The 15,562-nt window shown below is 60.3% G+C and overlaps 2 protein-coding genes across 2 annotated transcripts in view; both read left to right on the top strand.

Moving 5' to 3' along the window:
• The first annotated feature begins 1,114 nt into the window (after positions 1 to 1,114).
• Positions 1,115 to 14,160, top strand: Pwp2 (PWP2 periodic tryptophan protein homolog (yeast)). The gene is made up of 21 exons (XM_005375872.1): positions 1,115 to 1,198; positions 2,206 to 2,318; positions 3,838 to 3,932; positions 4,308 to 4,407; positions 4,632 to 4,775; positions 5,307 to 5,442; positions 5,620 to 5,846; positions 5,927 to 6,070; positions 6,503 to 6,573; positions 6,964 to 7,100; positions 7,346 to 7,494; positions 7,596 to 7,743; positions 7,983 to 8,133; positions 8,668 to 8,848; positions 9,964 to 10,111; positions 10,586 to 10,694; positions 11,265 to 11,330; positions 12,012 to 12,230; positions 12,308 to 12,458; positions 12,553 to 12,627; positions 13,725 to 14,160. Exons 1-21 carry the CDS (start codon positions 1,181 to 1,183, stop codon positions 13,906 to 13,908), a joined length of 2,766 nt encoding a protein of 921 aa, XP_005375929.1. The 5' UTR covers positions 1,115 to 1,180; the 3' UTR covers positions 13,909 to 14,160.
• A 1,233-nt stretch (positions 14,161 to 15,393) lies between these two features.
• The window catches only part of LOC102023005 (chromosome unknown open reading frame, human C21orf33), a gene marked incomplete in the record, with an annotated part of 7,621 nt that continues 7,452 nt past the window's right edge, over positions 15,394 to 15,562 (top strand). The window contains 1 exon segment of the mRNA XM_013505403.1: positions 15,394 to 15,562. Within this exon segment, the coding sequence (XP_013360857.1) occupies positions 15,539 to 15,562 (24 nt within the window).

Raw genomic sequence — 15,562 nt, 5'->3', positions numbered from 1 at the left:
TCTACAGGGAATATGTTGAACACGTAAACATGAACAACAGAAAAGATCAGTTATAATTTTTGTGAATTTCATGGGGTCTCCCATGATTGGAAAGATTATAACTGGTGGTTTTAGGGTGGAGCCGTGCAGACGGTGAATTCGATCTGCCTACCTTCGAGCTATCTACATCCTGTAGTGGTCAGGTTTGTGTGTTAGTCTCAGATGTCCGTGGTGGATGGGCATCTCATAAAGAGTAGGGAAAACACTCACAAGGCTTGTATTCACTTTTTCTTTAGCATTTAAAATTCGGTTAAATTTATAAAGGGAATTAAACACCAGGTTTGCATCTAAGGAAAAGTGATACTTTTTATAAAAGAACTAACTAGGCTGGTTTTACTTTCAACTGTGACCTTTAAATCTGCAATAATTTTTAAGTTTTACTTTTCTTGAACATGTTCCTTTAAGTTTCCTCATCCCGTGTATCTGGCTGTAGGACCCGCCAGCATCCTTACAGTTCAATGTGCTGGGCTTCTGTGACTGGGGAGGGCGACCCGTTGGCTTTGACGCTGAAGGTGTTAATTCCATTTTCATGGTTTACTATGGAAAGTCATTTTTCACACTGTTCTGTAATATAATGTTAGACTAAAACCACTGTATGAAGACTGTTTAAAATGTAAACATTAAAATTCTAAAAATACTCATTTTAAGAAGAAACTGCTGTTGTGAGCCTCATTCTGTCGCGGTGACACGGGGTGAGGAGCTGAGCCTTGCTCCTGAGCCCGCGGCATGGACCGTTGACTTTCTGGGAAGCAGCGCGGGTTTCCTGGTTTCCTACCCCGTAACCCGCAGGGCTGGAGGGCCGAACTCAGGCTCTTGTTCCTACGCACTTTGGTGCAAGGGGATCCCCGGTTCTTTCCGTGGTTCTGGATCCTCCTGCTTCCTGGGCCCCTCGGCCGTCGAGTCGCGGGGGTCAGCGGTCACCGGCCCCGATCGCTGTCGCACCCCGTGCCCTCGCGCTCTCCCCATCGCTGCTCGCGACACCGAGCCCAGCCCAACCCGGCGGGGAAAGCGGTACTGGGGGCGGGGCCGTTGCGAGCCCCGCCCCGGACTCCGGCATGTGGTCCCGCCCCGGAAGTGCGTGCCGGACGGCGGCCCCGTCCCGGAAGTTGCTGCGGCCCCGGCGTACACGTGCGGCTGCAAGATGAAGTTCGCGTACCGGGTGAGCGCGGGCGCCAGAGGGGGCGGCGGGGCGCCGCGGCCCGGCACAGCTCGGGGCAGCTCTGCTGTGACCCCTGTCCTGGCCCGGTGAGCCGTCAGGTGCTGTCGGTTTGCGAGCCGGAAGTGCAGGCAGGGGGCGGAGGGTGGGACAGGCGGCTCGGAACCGACCTGGGCACCCCCGGGGTGCGTGACCTGTGGCTCTTCTGGGAGGCGGTCGCGGCCAGGGCCCGCTCCCCTTCGCCCTTGTGGCCGCGCTTTCTTGTGCGGGCCTCCGCGGGTCGCTCCCTCCTGCCCGACCCATCGGGCGCGTTCTCCCCGGGGGCCAGCCCTGCCTGGGGTCCCATCCTGTCCCACGCGCCCGTCCACACTAAGTCTGGTACTACCCCTGGCCGCGCATCCCCCAGCACCAGTCCCAAAACCCCAAGACAACACGAGCGCGCCTTGGGCGGTGGGACACCTTTGCTCAGAACCCTGGCCCCGGCTTGGAGTCCTCCCCCGAGGTCCACCTAGCACTCTAGATGCTGGCCTTCTTGGCTGGCTGCTCGTCCCCCAGTTTCCAGCCCCCCCAGCCCTTTAGACATCTTCCCTGTCGCCTGTAAGTAGCTGGCTGGTTTACAGTTCACAACCTGCCCTATGCGTCTCCTTGCTCTATCCTCAGGTTGTGGAATAGGAGGAGCCGTTCTGCTCCCTGGTACTGTATTGTGTAACAACTGCTCTTGTGTGGTGAGCGGGTAAAGAGGATGTTAGTACAAGGGATGTTAGCACTGGGGCCCTGGGGCCCCAGTCCACTGCTAGGGCTTTTCATTGCTGAACTGTGGGGCTCCTTCCCTTTGCCTGGCCAGTGCCTTGGGCGCTTTTTACACCTCTGTGGCAGCCGATGTCCCCAGGGATGAGCAGGGACCCATCCGTCTGGCCCTGTGAGTCATCTTTGTCCAGATGCCCCACTTGCCTCTTCCCAGGGAGTGGACACTGTTTTGTTTGTGTTATGACAGCTTATTTTCTTTCCAGTTTTCAAATTTGCTGGGTACGGTTTATCGGCGTGGGAACTTAAATTTCACCTGTGATGGAAACTCAGTCATCAGCCCTGTGGGGAACAGAGTCACTGTGTTTGATCTTAAGAAGTAAGTGTGCTGAAGTGTGGCATTCGTGGCATTGGCAGCTGGCCTGAATGTGCAGGCAGGTGGTGTCCCCCACCTGCCTTGTTATGGGATGGACACCTGTGGATTAAGATAGCCCGAGAGACTGAAGGATTGGCAGAGTTGTGTGTTGGCATCGGCACTACCTGCTGGACGCTTTGTTCTTCTGGTGTCTCGACTAACTTGCCCGGTGTTACCCTTAAAGGTCACAGTCACGTGTCACCTGCTTCTCCTGTGGGCAAGAGGTGCAGCTCGAGGTTAGCAGCTCCCTGGCTGTAGGCACCGGTCCTGGGGGAGTGGAGGCCAGCCTGATCCCTGCTTGCTTGGGAGCTCCAGTGGTGTTTGGCCTCCTGGGTTAGTGGGCAGTCCCCAGCCAGAGGTTGATTTTGGTTGCTCAGGTTTAGGCTGTGTTTCTTCTGAAGAAACGCATAACTCGTTTCTGGTCTGTTTCTCGTGGAGTTGCAGGGGAGGCAGAGAGAGCCAGTCCTGCAGCCCCTTTGTTCGGGACCTCTGGGTTCTTCTCTCTTGCTCCACAGCTCCAGCAGGATAGCCCTGGTCTTTTTTTCCATCTGAGATGGGTTGGCAGTGGTGCTTGCTCTGCCTACAGCCCATGTACAGGGCGTGCCACGGGGTGACTGCACCTGTCTTATTCCAGTGGCACCTAGTGAGGGCTGCCTAGATGGGAAAGTACTAGCTGAGAGAAATTCAAGCAATACAGTACTAAAGCTAGAACCGGGTGCAACACGTGGAGGTAGATCTCATTGCTCTGTGTATTTTCCCATTTGTCTGAAAACCCAGCTTTTATGTGTGTGTGCCGTTGTGGTGAATGCCATGTACTGGGTGTATAGCTTCTGTCTGGTTTCTTGACTGACTTGGTTGCTTTTCTCTTGGCGTTGCTGAGACAAAATACCTGACACCAAAATTAAGGAAGGAAAGGTTTATTTAGCTCACAGTTCGTGGAGGTTTCAGTCTATACTTGGCTGGCTCTAAGGCAGAGTGGCACATGGCAGAGGGCAGCAGTTCATGGCAGTCGAAAACAGCAAAAGCAGAAAGAGCAAAAGGGAGGCACAGCCAAGCTTCTTTCCCTCCTTTATATTGTATGCAGGCTTCCCTCCCCAGGGTGGGTGTAGCACTCACACCCATAGTCCCAGCACTGGACCATGAATCAATCAAAAACTCTAGAAGCCCACCCCATGACTTCATGAGGCTTTGGGGGGCCATCCAGACACAGACCATAATGACCATAACACTGACTTGTATGGGGCGCCGTTTTCTCAGGTCCACCTCTAACGTGTTCAGTGTGTCTTGCCAGTCCTCCTCCAGGGACATTGTCGTTTCCCCTTTTCTGCCCATGAGCTCTGGCACACAGGGTCCAGTGGCACAGGACAGGCGTGGCACAGGAAGGGGACTGCCGGGTAGGGTGGGCTGCTGGGACAAGGTGGGCCTTGTCCTCCTGGTCTAGTGACATAAAACCTACGACACACTGCGGTTCCTCTTTTTTCAGCAACAAATCTGATACCCTACCCCTGGCCACAAGGTTCAACGTGAAGTGTGTGGGGCTGTCCCCTGATGGCCGGCTTGCGATCATCATTGATGAAGGTGATCACCCTCCATCGTCCTTGGTGTGGGCAGGGCTGAGAGAGGAAGGACGGGATGCAGGGGCAGTAGGAGGCAAGGAGCAGGTCCTCCCAGGGCTAGCATGGGCCAAGATGACCTCTCCCCATCACCTCTGCGTCTGGGTCTGGGGGCCGTAGATAGCCGTGCTTGGGTGGGCTGGGTGTCCCTCGGCCCTGTGTACCGGTGGGATCACTGGGAACACAGCTGGGCCTCCTGGCCCTCAGGCCCTCATTTCAGGGTCCCAGAGCAGGCACAGGCAGCCCCTTTCTATGTTGCATCCACGTGGACTCTCACGATGACCGTGCGCATGGCTGCGGGCTCCCGGGTGACTCGAAGTCACATGCTGGCTTCTTGCAGGGGGCGAAGCGCTGCTGGTCAGCCTGGTCTGCAGGTCTGTGCTGCACCACTTCCACTTCAAGGGCTCTGTGCACAGCATCTCCTTCTCCCCAGATGGCAGGTGAGAGCAGCGACAGCCAGGCTGGCTCCCACGTCCTCCTGTTTGGGCTCTGGGTGGTCACCTGGGCATGCAGCCAGCCAGTATCTGTCCTGGTCTCTTCCCCACCATCTCTCTGTCCTACAGTGGATGGGTGCCCTCAGGCCCTGGGGTGGGCTGGGCCTGGCAGCTCTGCGAAGTCTGGACTGCTGTTGCTCCTGTCACCTGTGACCTTTCTCCTGCTGCAGGAAGTTTGTTGTCACAAAGGGCAACATTGCTCAGATGTACCACGCCCCTGGGAAGAAGCGAGAATTCAATGCCTTTGTCCTGGACAAAACCTACTTTGGGCCATATGATGAGACCACATGCATCGACTGGACGGATGACTCCAGGTGAGGCCCGGGCGCTTTCTCCCTGGAGAGAGGACTCCTTGATCCCCTGAGCTCCATGTGAGTCAGACCCCGATGGAGATGTGTCTACCTTCCGTGGGCGCTGTCTAGCTGGGGAGCTGCCAGATGCTGCCACTTCCAGGCCACCACCCCTGACCACCTGTGACCGTCCCTACCCTGAACACACTGTGGAGTTGCTGGCTTTTTTTTCCTCCGTTCTGGGTCTGGCTTTGCAGGAAAAGGCTGCAGGTACTCAAGGGACTGGCACTGTCCCTGCACCTCCCAGGCTGCCAGGGAGAAGGCAGGCTGTGTGTCTGTCCTTCCAGCGCCGTCCAGCGCATGACACTGTGCCCCGCAACGACACTGTCGGTGCCATTCACAGAGCCTGCTTGGATCGGGCTCTCAGGCTGCATCCGGGGCTCCTGAGGAGCCAGCTCTGTCCTCGAGAGGGCCTGTGATGGACGCAGTGGTGTACCAGCTGGCAAGGCTGCATGGCCATGGCCACCACGCTGCAGCTGTGTCCCTCTGTTCCAGGTGTTTTGTGGTTGGGAGCAAGGACATGTCCACCTGGGTGTTTGGAGCCGAGCGCTGGGACAACCTCATCTACTACGCGCTGGGCGGGCACAAGGACGCCATCGTGGCCTGCTTCTTTGAGTCCAACAGCCTGGATGTACGTCCTACCCAAGATCCCTAGCTCAAGGGTGACCCAGGGACAACTGAGTAGCTGAGCTGTTAGGTCCCTTCGTCCTGAGCTAGTTCAAGGGGGCGTTAGTGGGTCTGGCCTGGGAGAGAAGGTTCTTGGCCTGGAGGTGGGGTGGATGACCTGGGTCCCTGTGTGCCCCTGTAGCTATACTCCATCAGCCAGGATGGAGCCCTTTGTGTGTGGCAGTGTGATACCCCGCCCGAGGGCCTGAGACTGAAAGCCCCCACTGGCTGGAAGGCAGACCTGCTACGGCGAGAGCAGGAGGAGGAGGAGCAGGAAGAGGGGGCCGAGAGGGAGACCACCATCCGAGGGAAGGCCGTGCCAGCCGAGGAGGAGAGGAAGGGGAAAGTGAAGTACCATAGGCTGGCCAAGTAGGTCTCCAGGGTGTGGCGAGGTGTGACCTGGGGCGTGTGGCCACGGTCCGCAGCCCAGTTACCATCTGTCGGTTTAGGTACTTCTTCAACAAGGAAGGAGACTTCAATAGCCTGACTGCTGCGGCGTATCACAAGAAGGTGCACCTCCTGGTCACCGGGTTTACATCTGGCATCTTCCACCTGCACGAGCTCCCGGAGTTCAACCTCATCCATTCCCTGAGGTGAGCCGCAGCTCTGGGCTTCGCACCCACTCACTGGCACGGTGTACCCCGTGCAGGCTGATGAGCCCCCTGTTCTGGCCATGGGCTTTGGTCTCCGAGCTGATTGTGGCGTTGTTTTTTCTCATTGTGGCCCAGGGAGCCTACATCCGAACCCCCTTTCAGGTTTTCATGTCAAGAAAGTCTCACTGTGTTGCTCTGGCTTGCTTCTGTGTAGAGGTCTTCCTGCCTCAGTGTCTGTAGCTGAGGTTACAGGCGGGCACCAGTGTGCCTGCTGGCGTTAGTTTTGTTGTCCCCTTTTCCTTTGACCTTCTATCTGGAACACAGAAAGTTCCCATGCTGGCTGCACCCGTGGCCTGGTGCTGAGTGCTGTGGGAGGGAAGGGGCGGCTGTGCATGCTCGGCGTCCCTGCTCACCCGCCAGCACTTCCCCTAGCATCTCGGACCAGAGGATCTCCTCGGTCGCCATCAACAGCTCTGGGGACTGGATTGCCTTTGGCTGCTCAGGTTTGTTTTCTGGCCCAGCGACAGAGGTGGAGCAGGGTGGGCATGGGGGACTTTGGGGCCCAGCAGTGTGGGCTGCGGCTGCAGGGAGGTGGTGGGTTCCCAGGTTTGCTCCTGAGTTCTGGAGCAGTGGACTTGCTGGGATCTCAGTTCCTGCTGGTGGCCCCCTTCTTGGCTCTTGGACCTTAACCCCTGGATGCCAGGTTCTAGACCCTCCCGGGCATCCTGGACCTGGCCCGTGTCCCACCCGCTGTCTGGTGGGGCTGCTGTCTGTGCCTGGTCCTCCTCAGCCTTAGCAGGGGGTGACCCAGGTCACAGGGCTGGTCAGGGACTCAGGGGCCCTCTGCCCTGGGCTGAGTTAGGGCAGCTGTGCCAGCCATTCTGTGCCTGCAGGCCTGGGCCAGCTGCTGGTGTGGGAGTGGCAGAGTGAGTCCTACGTGCTCAAGCAACAGGGCCACTTCAACAGCATGGTGTCGCTGGCATATTCCCCTGACGGGCAGTACATTGTCACTGGCGGGGACGATGGCAAGGTGGGCACTGGGCAGGGCCGGGGGATCCTAGCGGATGGGGCTCGGCCTGGATCTCCAGCTCCTGAGGCTCACTGTTGAGCGGATTCGAGCGGAGAGGGCTTGGTGTCCGTGACCCCCTTTCTGCACAAGCAGGTGTCCTTCACTGTTCTGCCCATCACCCACTACCGCGTGCCTTTGTCCTCCCAGGGTAGAGCAGGGGTGCTCATGTGGGTGGCTGTGCTCACCCACTTCCTGTGCCCCCACAGGTCAAGGTGTGGAACACCCTTAGTGGCTTCTGCTTCATTACTTTCACGGAGCACTCAAGTGGGGTCACTGGCGTGACTTTTACTTCCAGTGGCTACGTCATCGTGTCCTCGTCCATGGATGGCACTGTGCGAGCCTTTGACCTTCACAGGTGAGGCCTTGGTCCTTGGGCAGGGCCTCCGGCTGGGGGTCTGGTGGTGAGGGCAGAGACCCCCGCGTGGGCCGCTGACCTGGGCCTGGCTTTCTCGGTAGGTACCGGAACTTCCGGACCTTCACGTCTCCCCGCCCCACCCAGTTCTCCTGCGTGGCTGTTGACTCCAGTGGGGAGATCGTCTCTGCGGGTGCCCAGGACTCCTTTGAGATCTTCGTGTGGTCCATGCAGACAGGCAGGCTCCTCGACGTAAGGACCGGTGTCCTCGCAGAGCCGTGCTCTGCAGAGCTGGGTGCCCAGGAGGAGCTGCCTGCCGCCTGCCGCCTGCCGCCTGCTGCCTGCCGCCTGCCGCCTGCTGCCTACCGCCTGCTGCCTGGGACAGTGGGGAGCTGGGTGGACCAGGGCATAGAGCAGCATGACAGGAGGGCTGGCTGGGGCAGCAGCAGCCTTTTGTCCCCCGTCACTTCCCAGCCTCTCTGCTGCCGTAGGTCTTGTCCGGTCACGAGGGCCCCATCAGTGGTCTGTGTTTTAACCCAATGAAGTCCATTCTGGCCAGTGCCTCCTGGGACAAGACAGTGCGCCTGTGGGACATGTTTGACAGCTGGAGGACTAAGGAGACACTGACCCTCACTTCTGATGGTGAGCTGACGTGGCATGCCCCTGCCTGGTCGTGCTCTGGTCTCCCCTCCGCCTCTGGTGTGCTTTCCTGGTGTGGGGGGATGAGCCCCCCAACCCCCAGGCAGCGTCATGGTAGTCACATTGTGCTGGCTGCTTTCTGCAGCTGTCATGACTTGCCTCTGAGTGGCAGTGTCCTGCTAGTTTGCACACCCAGAAGGATGAGGCTGCTGTAGGGGCCCTGGCTGCCCCCTCCTTTCTCGAGCCCCTGCAGCCAATCAAGGGGTCAGCTCCCCGTGACCCCTGTCACTGGTCTCCTGTGTACTGTCACTGCTCATGTTCCCTGGGATAACCTTGTCCTCAAGCGAACCTCTGTGTCCAACCCAGGGTACTGTATGGATGGGCCATGCTCAGGCCTCACCCACCATGGTGCCCGGCAGTGCCCGGCTCCTGGCTGGGGTGCACATTATTCTTGCCCACCAGGGTTGTTGAGGGGGCACTTCCTGGCTCCTGAGATGTCTGGCGTCTTCCTTGGGTCTGAGGTGGCTTTCTCCCTAGCCCTGGCTGTGACCTTCCGGCCCGATGGTGCGGAGCTGGCCGTGGCCACGCTGAACTCGCAGATCACCTTCTGGGACCCTGAGAATGCTGTACAGACTGGCTCCATTGAGGGCAGGCCTGACCTCAAGGCAGGCCGGAAGGAGCTGGACAAGGTCACGGCCAAGCACTCCGCCAAGGGCAAGTGAGTGGCTGCGCGGCCCAGCCCTGGGGCGTGTGCGCGTGCGTGGACTGTGGGCTTCCTCGCCCTCCTGTTCTCACACCCAAGACCCCGTCTCCGGCAGTTGTGACTGCTCTTCTCTGGCGTGGTTGTCGCTTCTGTGGATGCAGACAGCCTGTGCCTGCGCTCTAGCCCCACAGGCCCAGGGGGTGGATTGGGCTTTGCTGGGTGAAGCGGGCACAGCCCGACGACCCGGTCTCCCGCTCCAGAACTGAGTTACTGCAGATGTCGGCAGCCTGGCGGGGAAGCCGGGGGGGCACTGCACCTGCAGCCTGCCGCTCAGCCAGCCTGGCCCTGGGTGTGGGCACAGTGGCGTGTTGGCAGGTGGCCGGGCCCAGGCATGTGTCCAGTGGCGACAGTGGGTGTGGGCCAGGCCCCTGGATCCTGCTCAGCAGCGGAGCCTCATGGGGACACTGTGTCCTCACCAGTGTGTACAGTGGTTGTGCTCACTGTGGGCCCCTGGCTGCACCGTTCACGCCCCCAACCACGCCCCTCACCCCTGCCAGTGCCTGCTTTCCCCCACTCCACTGCTCAGGCGGCCAGGTTCATATCGCTGCTCACTGGCCATTTGAGTTTCCCGGGGAGGATGCTTTTGGGCCTCTGGCCCATTTCCAGGCGGAGCCTGGTGTCTGGCACCAGGACACGTTTTTCGGGGGAGACCTGCAGATTTTCTCCCATGCTGGGAGCAGTCTTCCCACTCGGGGTGTTCTTGACACGAGTTTTAAGTTTGGAGTGCGTCTGGTTAGTCCTTCGTTCTACCCTCTGTGGTCTTGGAGTCACATCTGAGAAGCAGTGCTGGCCCAAGGTCATTGTCCTGAGTCCTGGCTCACCAGGCAGTGAGCACCTGGCCCAGTTTCTGCAGGCCCAGCAGGCCCGCTGTGGGGCTGCAGGAGGGCTGCGTGTGGTGCCACAAGGCAGGCCCCCTGCTCAGGAGCAGCATGCTACGCAGGGCACAGTGTGAGGGCCTTGGTGCCGGGTGGTGGAGGCCACTGAGGGGAGTGTCCTCGAGCTGGCTTGGAAAGAGCCACCCTGCAGAGGCTCTTGGTGCCACCCTGAGCGCTGCGTCCATCCCTGCCCAGGGCCTTCACCACGCTGTGCTACTCTGCGGACGGCCAGAGCATTCTGGCAGGGGGCGTGTCCAAGTTCGTGTGCCTCTACCATGTCCGCGAGCAGATCCTGGTAAAGAGATTTGAGCTCTCCTGCAACCTCTCCTTGGATGCCATGGAGGTGAGTGGCAGTGCCAGGCAGCGGGCAGGTGTGCGTGAGCTGTCCTGTCAGTGCATGGGCCAGGGCTACAGCCACGCAGAAGGCTGGACGCCTGGGCGGGGGGAGTGCCTGAGCCCTGAGGGGGCAGGGGAAGGCCACCTGTGCTGTCCGGCCCTGGGCTGAGGCTCTGTCCTCTCAAGTGTCCTCCAAAACAGAGCCTCTGAGCAGAATTCGGGTCCTGGGTCCTCCTGCTCAGCCCTGGCCTGGGGCAGCACCTTCCGTGTGTGCCTGAGTGCAGAGCCAGTATCCAGGGGCCGGAGCTCCGTCCCTGCGCTGGTGGTGGCTGTGGTGATGGTGCTAGCCCGTCCCGGCTTTAGGCACTGAGGAGGGTCCTGAGGTCAGGGCCACAACACCCCTCCCTCTGTCTCTGTCAGTGGGGGCCTGGGGAGGAGCAGCTTCATGAGGGCCACATGCCCACAGCCTTTGCTGTCCTAGGAGTTTCTGAACCGAAGAAAGATGACGGAATTCGGCAACCTGGCGCTCATTGACCAAGACGCTGGGGAGGAGGAGGGGGTGGCCATTCCGCTGCCAGGAGTGAGGAAAGGTGCGCAGAAGCCCCGTCCTGCCTGCTGCCTCCGCTGCTTTCCTGCGGTGGCCGTTGTCCTTTGCTTGGGCTGCAGTTGTGGGGTGTGTAGCTGCCTTTGTTGTGGCCTTTGGCTGGATGCTGGGCACCTTTAGAAGCCTTGGCGGTCATGCCAGGAAGGCCCATGCATTTGCTTCAGGGCCGGCTGGCCCTCTGCTCTGTGGGCACGGAGAAGTAGAGGTGCTCGTGCCCCACCGGTGTTCTGGAAGACTTGGGCCAGCTGAGTCCCACGTCGGCCATCCTGGTGGGGCGCTGTCAGCCGAAGGCCAGTGCGCCTCTGTGAGTGGGCCGGGGCGCCATGGGGAACAACAGGCGCAGCCCTGGGCTGGCAGGGGCCTTCTGGCCACGTGTCTGCAGGCAGGGTCCTCGGGGGCACATGTCCCAGGCCTGTCCCCATACACAGCTCCGTGGAGCCAGCGGGACATGAAGGGCTCTTCCCGCCTGAGGGGAAGAGGCTGCTGTTCTCCATGCTGCCAGGCAGGGAGCAGCCTGGAGCTGCCGCCAGAGATCGCAGCTGGTTCTCTTTCCCAGGTGACATGAGTTCTCGCCACTTCAAGCCTGAAATCAGGGTGACTTCCCTGTGCTTCTCTCCCACTGGTGAGCCCTCGTCACAGAGCAGCGGGTGGGCCCTAGACAGCGCCGTCCCCTGTGCGTAGGAACGGGTCACAGAACCCCACCGGCTCCATCGTTGCCCTTGTCCCTGAGGCTGGACAGCTGGGGAGGATGGAGCCCCACTGCTCACAGGCCATAGGCCCAGGGCAACCTCAGGCTGGCTGCCCTCCCCTTGCTGTGGTCTTTCCTGCCCACCTGTGTTCTTACACGCACGGGTTCTGCCGCAGAACAGCAGTGTGAGGGTGTCAGCTGGCACCCCGAAGCAGGGTGGAAGGCGAGGGGTGAACAGCTCACAGGCCCACCGCTTTGCCCTGTGGGCCCAGGTCCGCACGCTGGGTGCGGGGCCCAGGGCTCCCCCGCATCTCCGCGCCCCCTGATCTCGCATCTCTGGTGTTGCTGAGTTGCAGCCACTTTTGTTTGTTCCCATGCTTTGTTTGTGGCCCCGTCCAGGCACTGTGGTGTCCTGAGCAGCTGCCACAGGGGCCACCTGCAGAGCTGAGTATGTCCGTGGGTGCTGTGCCGGCAGAGGGACACACAGGCGTCCACGTCAGTCCCCCGGGACGAAGTCCGTTTGCTCTTGGGCTTGGACCGTTGGAGGGTACTCTATGAAAATGGGAGGGAGGTGTGCTGTAGGTCTTGAGGGTGCCTCTTCACTGCTCACCCCAGGGCGCTGCTGGGCGGCCACCAGCACAGAGGGGCTGCTCATCTTCTCACTGGATGCTCGGATGCTCTTTGACCCTTTCGAGCTGGACACCAGCGTCACCCCTGGGCGGGTACGTGAGGCACTGCGGCAACAGGAATTCACCCGCGCCATCCTCATGGCCTTCCGGCTCAACGAGAGGACGCTGACACAGGAGGCACTCGAGGCCGTGCCCTGGGCAGAGAGTGAGTGCCCGAGCCTGGTCGGGTGGGTGGGCAGCGCCAGCTCGGCAGAGCAGACACAGCTTTGCTCTCCTCCGCAGTTGAAGTCGTCAGCGCGTCCCTGCCCGAGCTGTATGTGGAGAAGCTGCTGGAGTTCTTGGCCTCCTCCTTTGAGGTCTCTCGGCACCTCGAGTTCTACCTCATCTGGACGCAGAAGCTGCTCATGCTGCACGGGCAGAAGCTGAAGTGCAGGTGCAGTGCCCCGCTGTCGTGGCTGCCTCGTGGCACCCGGCCGCTGGCCTGGGCTGTGCACAGCAGGCCACACTCAGCCGTGTCTCCCTTCCAGGGCAGGGCAGCTGCTGCCAACGGTCCAGTTCCTGCAGAAGGGCATCCAGCGGCACCTGGACGACGTGGCCAAGCTGTGCGTGTAGGAGGGCTGGCGGGAGGGCGGGGGCCCGTGCCACGGCCCCACGTCAGTGCCAGGGCTTGCTCCCTGTGTTGCTGGGCTTGACAGAAGTTCTGGTGTGCTAGGTGGGGTGGTGAGCGGCTCTGTTCAGGTGGTACCGTGAGCACCTGATGTGTCTGGGCAGTCTGCTGCTGGGGTGTGGCCCCTCTGTGTCGGTGTCCCCAGCAGGAAAGCAGGGCAATGGTGACAGCATGTGAAGGGCCGGGGATGCTGCTGGCCAAGGCCGCCCCCCTCCTCCCCACGCCAGATGGCGCTCTGGTGGTTCTGCTTCCTGTCCCCAGAGCAGCACTACCCCAAACAGGGCCTAGATAGCGAAGACTGCGTAGCTTGCCCCACCCAGGGGCAGTGTCCTTCCCGCTGTCTCAAGGCCGTTGCCAGGTGTCCCTGCTGGGATTTTGAAAGGCCTATTCTCTGCCTGTCACTTTGTCCTTTTGTCTTTTTTTTTTTTTCTGTATAGGCCAGGTTGGCCTTGAGATTGGGCTTTTCCTGCCTCAGCCTCCCAAGTGCTGGAATTACAGGTGTAATCCTGTGTCTTTGTAGTGAGTGAGTCTGAGTCCAGAACAGGCTCTTTCTCCACATGCTTTTTCTCCCCGGTGCCCTGCTTGCTGGCAGGGCTTGATACTGATGTGTCACCTGCTCCAGGAGACCGTGGGCTGCCAGGCCTTCCCAGGTGCAGGCGTCCCTGCTCCCGGGGCTCAGGGGAGGGTCCCACCTGTCTGTTTGGGCTGACGTGTGTGTGGTGGCGGCATATGGATGTGGTAGGGGTTCTGCAAGCCGTGTCTCCCTGGGTAGTTCCGTGGGCAGTACAGGTCTTCATCCTGTTATTCTGGGAAGTTGTGGGTTCCGGAGGCTGCTTTGTATAGCAGAGAGCCCTGGCTGGGAGCACTTTTGGCTGCTGTGGGCTGGGGCCAGGGCTAGGAAGCAGGTCATCTGGGCAGGAAGAGGGGACACAAGTGTGTCTGCCCCCTGCTGGGTGGGGGCACAGGGCCAGGCTCTTGGGGGGAGTGGAGGTCTGTGGACCCTTGTGCTGAACCAATGCGGTGTGTCCACAGCTGTGACTGGAACCGATACAGCATCCGGTACGCCCTGGCGGTCTCCAGGCAGCGGGGCACAAAGCGCACCCTGCAAGAGTCAGGGCTGGAGAAGGACGCTGAGACCTCAGATGAGGACGCCGAGACCTCTGACGAGGACAGTCTTCACCTGCTCGGAGGAGCCGAGGACACAATGCTGGCTTAGCTGGCACGTGCGGAGGAGAGGGACTGGTGGGCTGGGGTGCATGAGATGCTGAGACAGCGCTTGCACCACCCATAAACCCATCTGGCCAGCCTGGCAGATCCTGTGCACAGTGGGCCCGGGAACTGCAGGTGGTAGTTGTCAGTGTGGCCTTTGTGAGGCTCACATTGGTGGACTTGTAAACCCTGTGAGTTATTTATATTTTGAATACAACGACCTGGGGATGATCTCAGGAAATGCAGGGTTAAGTGTAAACTGAGTTGAAAGTGTTTATAATGCACCCTAATGTGAGAAGCAAAGCATGCAGGGCCTGAGTGAACAGAGTCAGGGCAGGGGCACCTGTGGGGCTCAGACCCTGGAGGGGAATGTGGGGGCCGCACCAAGGTGGGACAGCCTCGAGCCCTGCCAGTGCAGCCTGTACATGTCAGCTCCCTGCCTGCTGCTGCTCAGCCACCCGTTTCTGCACCCCACCCGACTCCTGGTCTTACCCTGGCCTTGGCCACAAAGGCCCAGGTGGGTGCATGTGCACGTGTGGCACAGTGCAGTGCTAGCAGGGCCCCAGGCACATGCCCATGAGGCCGCAGACCGGATGTATGGGAAGTGCTGGTGCCCGCTCCCATGACGTACCTGCAGCAGAGGTTGGACAGTCCTCAGCAGGTCACCTGCCCCACGCTTTGTACAGGCAGCATCACTCCGGCCCCAGGTCTCGGTGTCACACGTGCCCAGTGCCGTGCAGCTGAGTAGGGGTCTGGGGGCTGTGCTGGGTGTGGAGTGTGCAGAACTACGGCCTCTGCAGGCCGCCCGGCAGGATCACGCCAAGGATTAGCAGCCCTTCCAGCCTCCAGGACCAAAGCCAGCGAGTGTGTTTGGTGCGCAGTCTGCAGTGGTGCATTCCACTTCCATGATGTTTTCGTAGGGATGGGGATTGAATTCGGGGCCTCCGGTGAGCCAGGCAAACGCTGTGCCCTGGAGCTGCGCTGAGCCCTCTTATGTTCAGAACTGAGCTTAAGCCCTTCCTGCCAGAAGCAGGGCCTATATGCCGTCTGTTAAAGCCCTGTTAAAGCAGTTTCCCCAGCCCTGCGCTGCCTTGTAGAGCTGCTCCCTGTGGGTTCGGACAGCGGGGGTGTGCCAGAGTAGCCCCTCAGTCACAGCGTCAGCCGCACCTGTGCTTCAAACCCCCAGGGAGAGCTGCCGAGGGGATTCGGTCGGAAAAGGGCCCCGCCCCACCTCCCATCTGTCCCTCGTCTCCGGGCAGTGTCTGCACCCCCAAACTGCTAGGTGGCACGAGCCTCATTCCTGTCCTGTCTCCTGAACGTGAAACGGTGCTCTCCACCCTGGGACCGGAAATGGTAACACCCGGGCCGCCTGTGGGCTGGGCCTCGATGTAAACGAGCGCACTGAGGAAGGAGCAGGCGCTCAGGACATCAGTGTGGACACGAGTTTGGTGTGGGGCAGTTACTTGGGGTAGTTTGCTAAAAGGGGTTAAAATCCATCTGGACGCATCGGACAGACATCCTACCTCCCGGTCGGCCCAGCCGGGGCCACTACGCAGGCGCGCTCGTGCCCGAGAGTGCGCAGGCGCGGCCCCGCCCCTCCGGCGCGCCTGACCCTTCGACCGCGCTGTCCCCGCGCCATGGCCGCTGTCAGGGCCCTGGCG

Source organism: Chinchilla lanigera, unplaced genomic scaffold, assembly GCF_000276665.1.
Source record: "Chinchilla lanigera isolate Chin_1 unplaced genomic scaffold, ChiLan1.0 scaffold00006, whole genome shotgun sequence".
Classification (NCBI taxonomy): Eukaryota; Metazoa; Chordata; class Mammalia; order Rodentia; family Chinchillidae; genus Chinchilla; species Chinchilla lanigera.
Note: the sequence above shows the minus strand (reverse complement) of the source record. Positions and strands in the feature narration are given on the sequence as shown.

Coding starts and splice junctions, on each gene's coding strand:
- Pwp2 (XM_005375872.1), top strand. Junction 6,574..6,963: donor GATTGCCTTTGGCTGCTCAG/GTTTGTTTTCTG, acceptor CTGTGCCTGCAG/GCCTGGGCCAGCTGCTGGTG. Junction 10,695..11,264: donor GCTGCCAGGAGTGAGGAAAG/GTGCGCAGAAGC, acceptor TCTCTTTCCCAG/GTGACATGAGTTCTCGCCAC.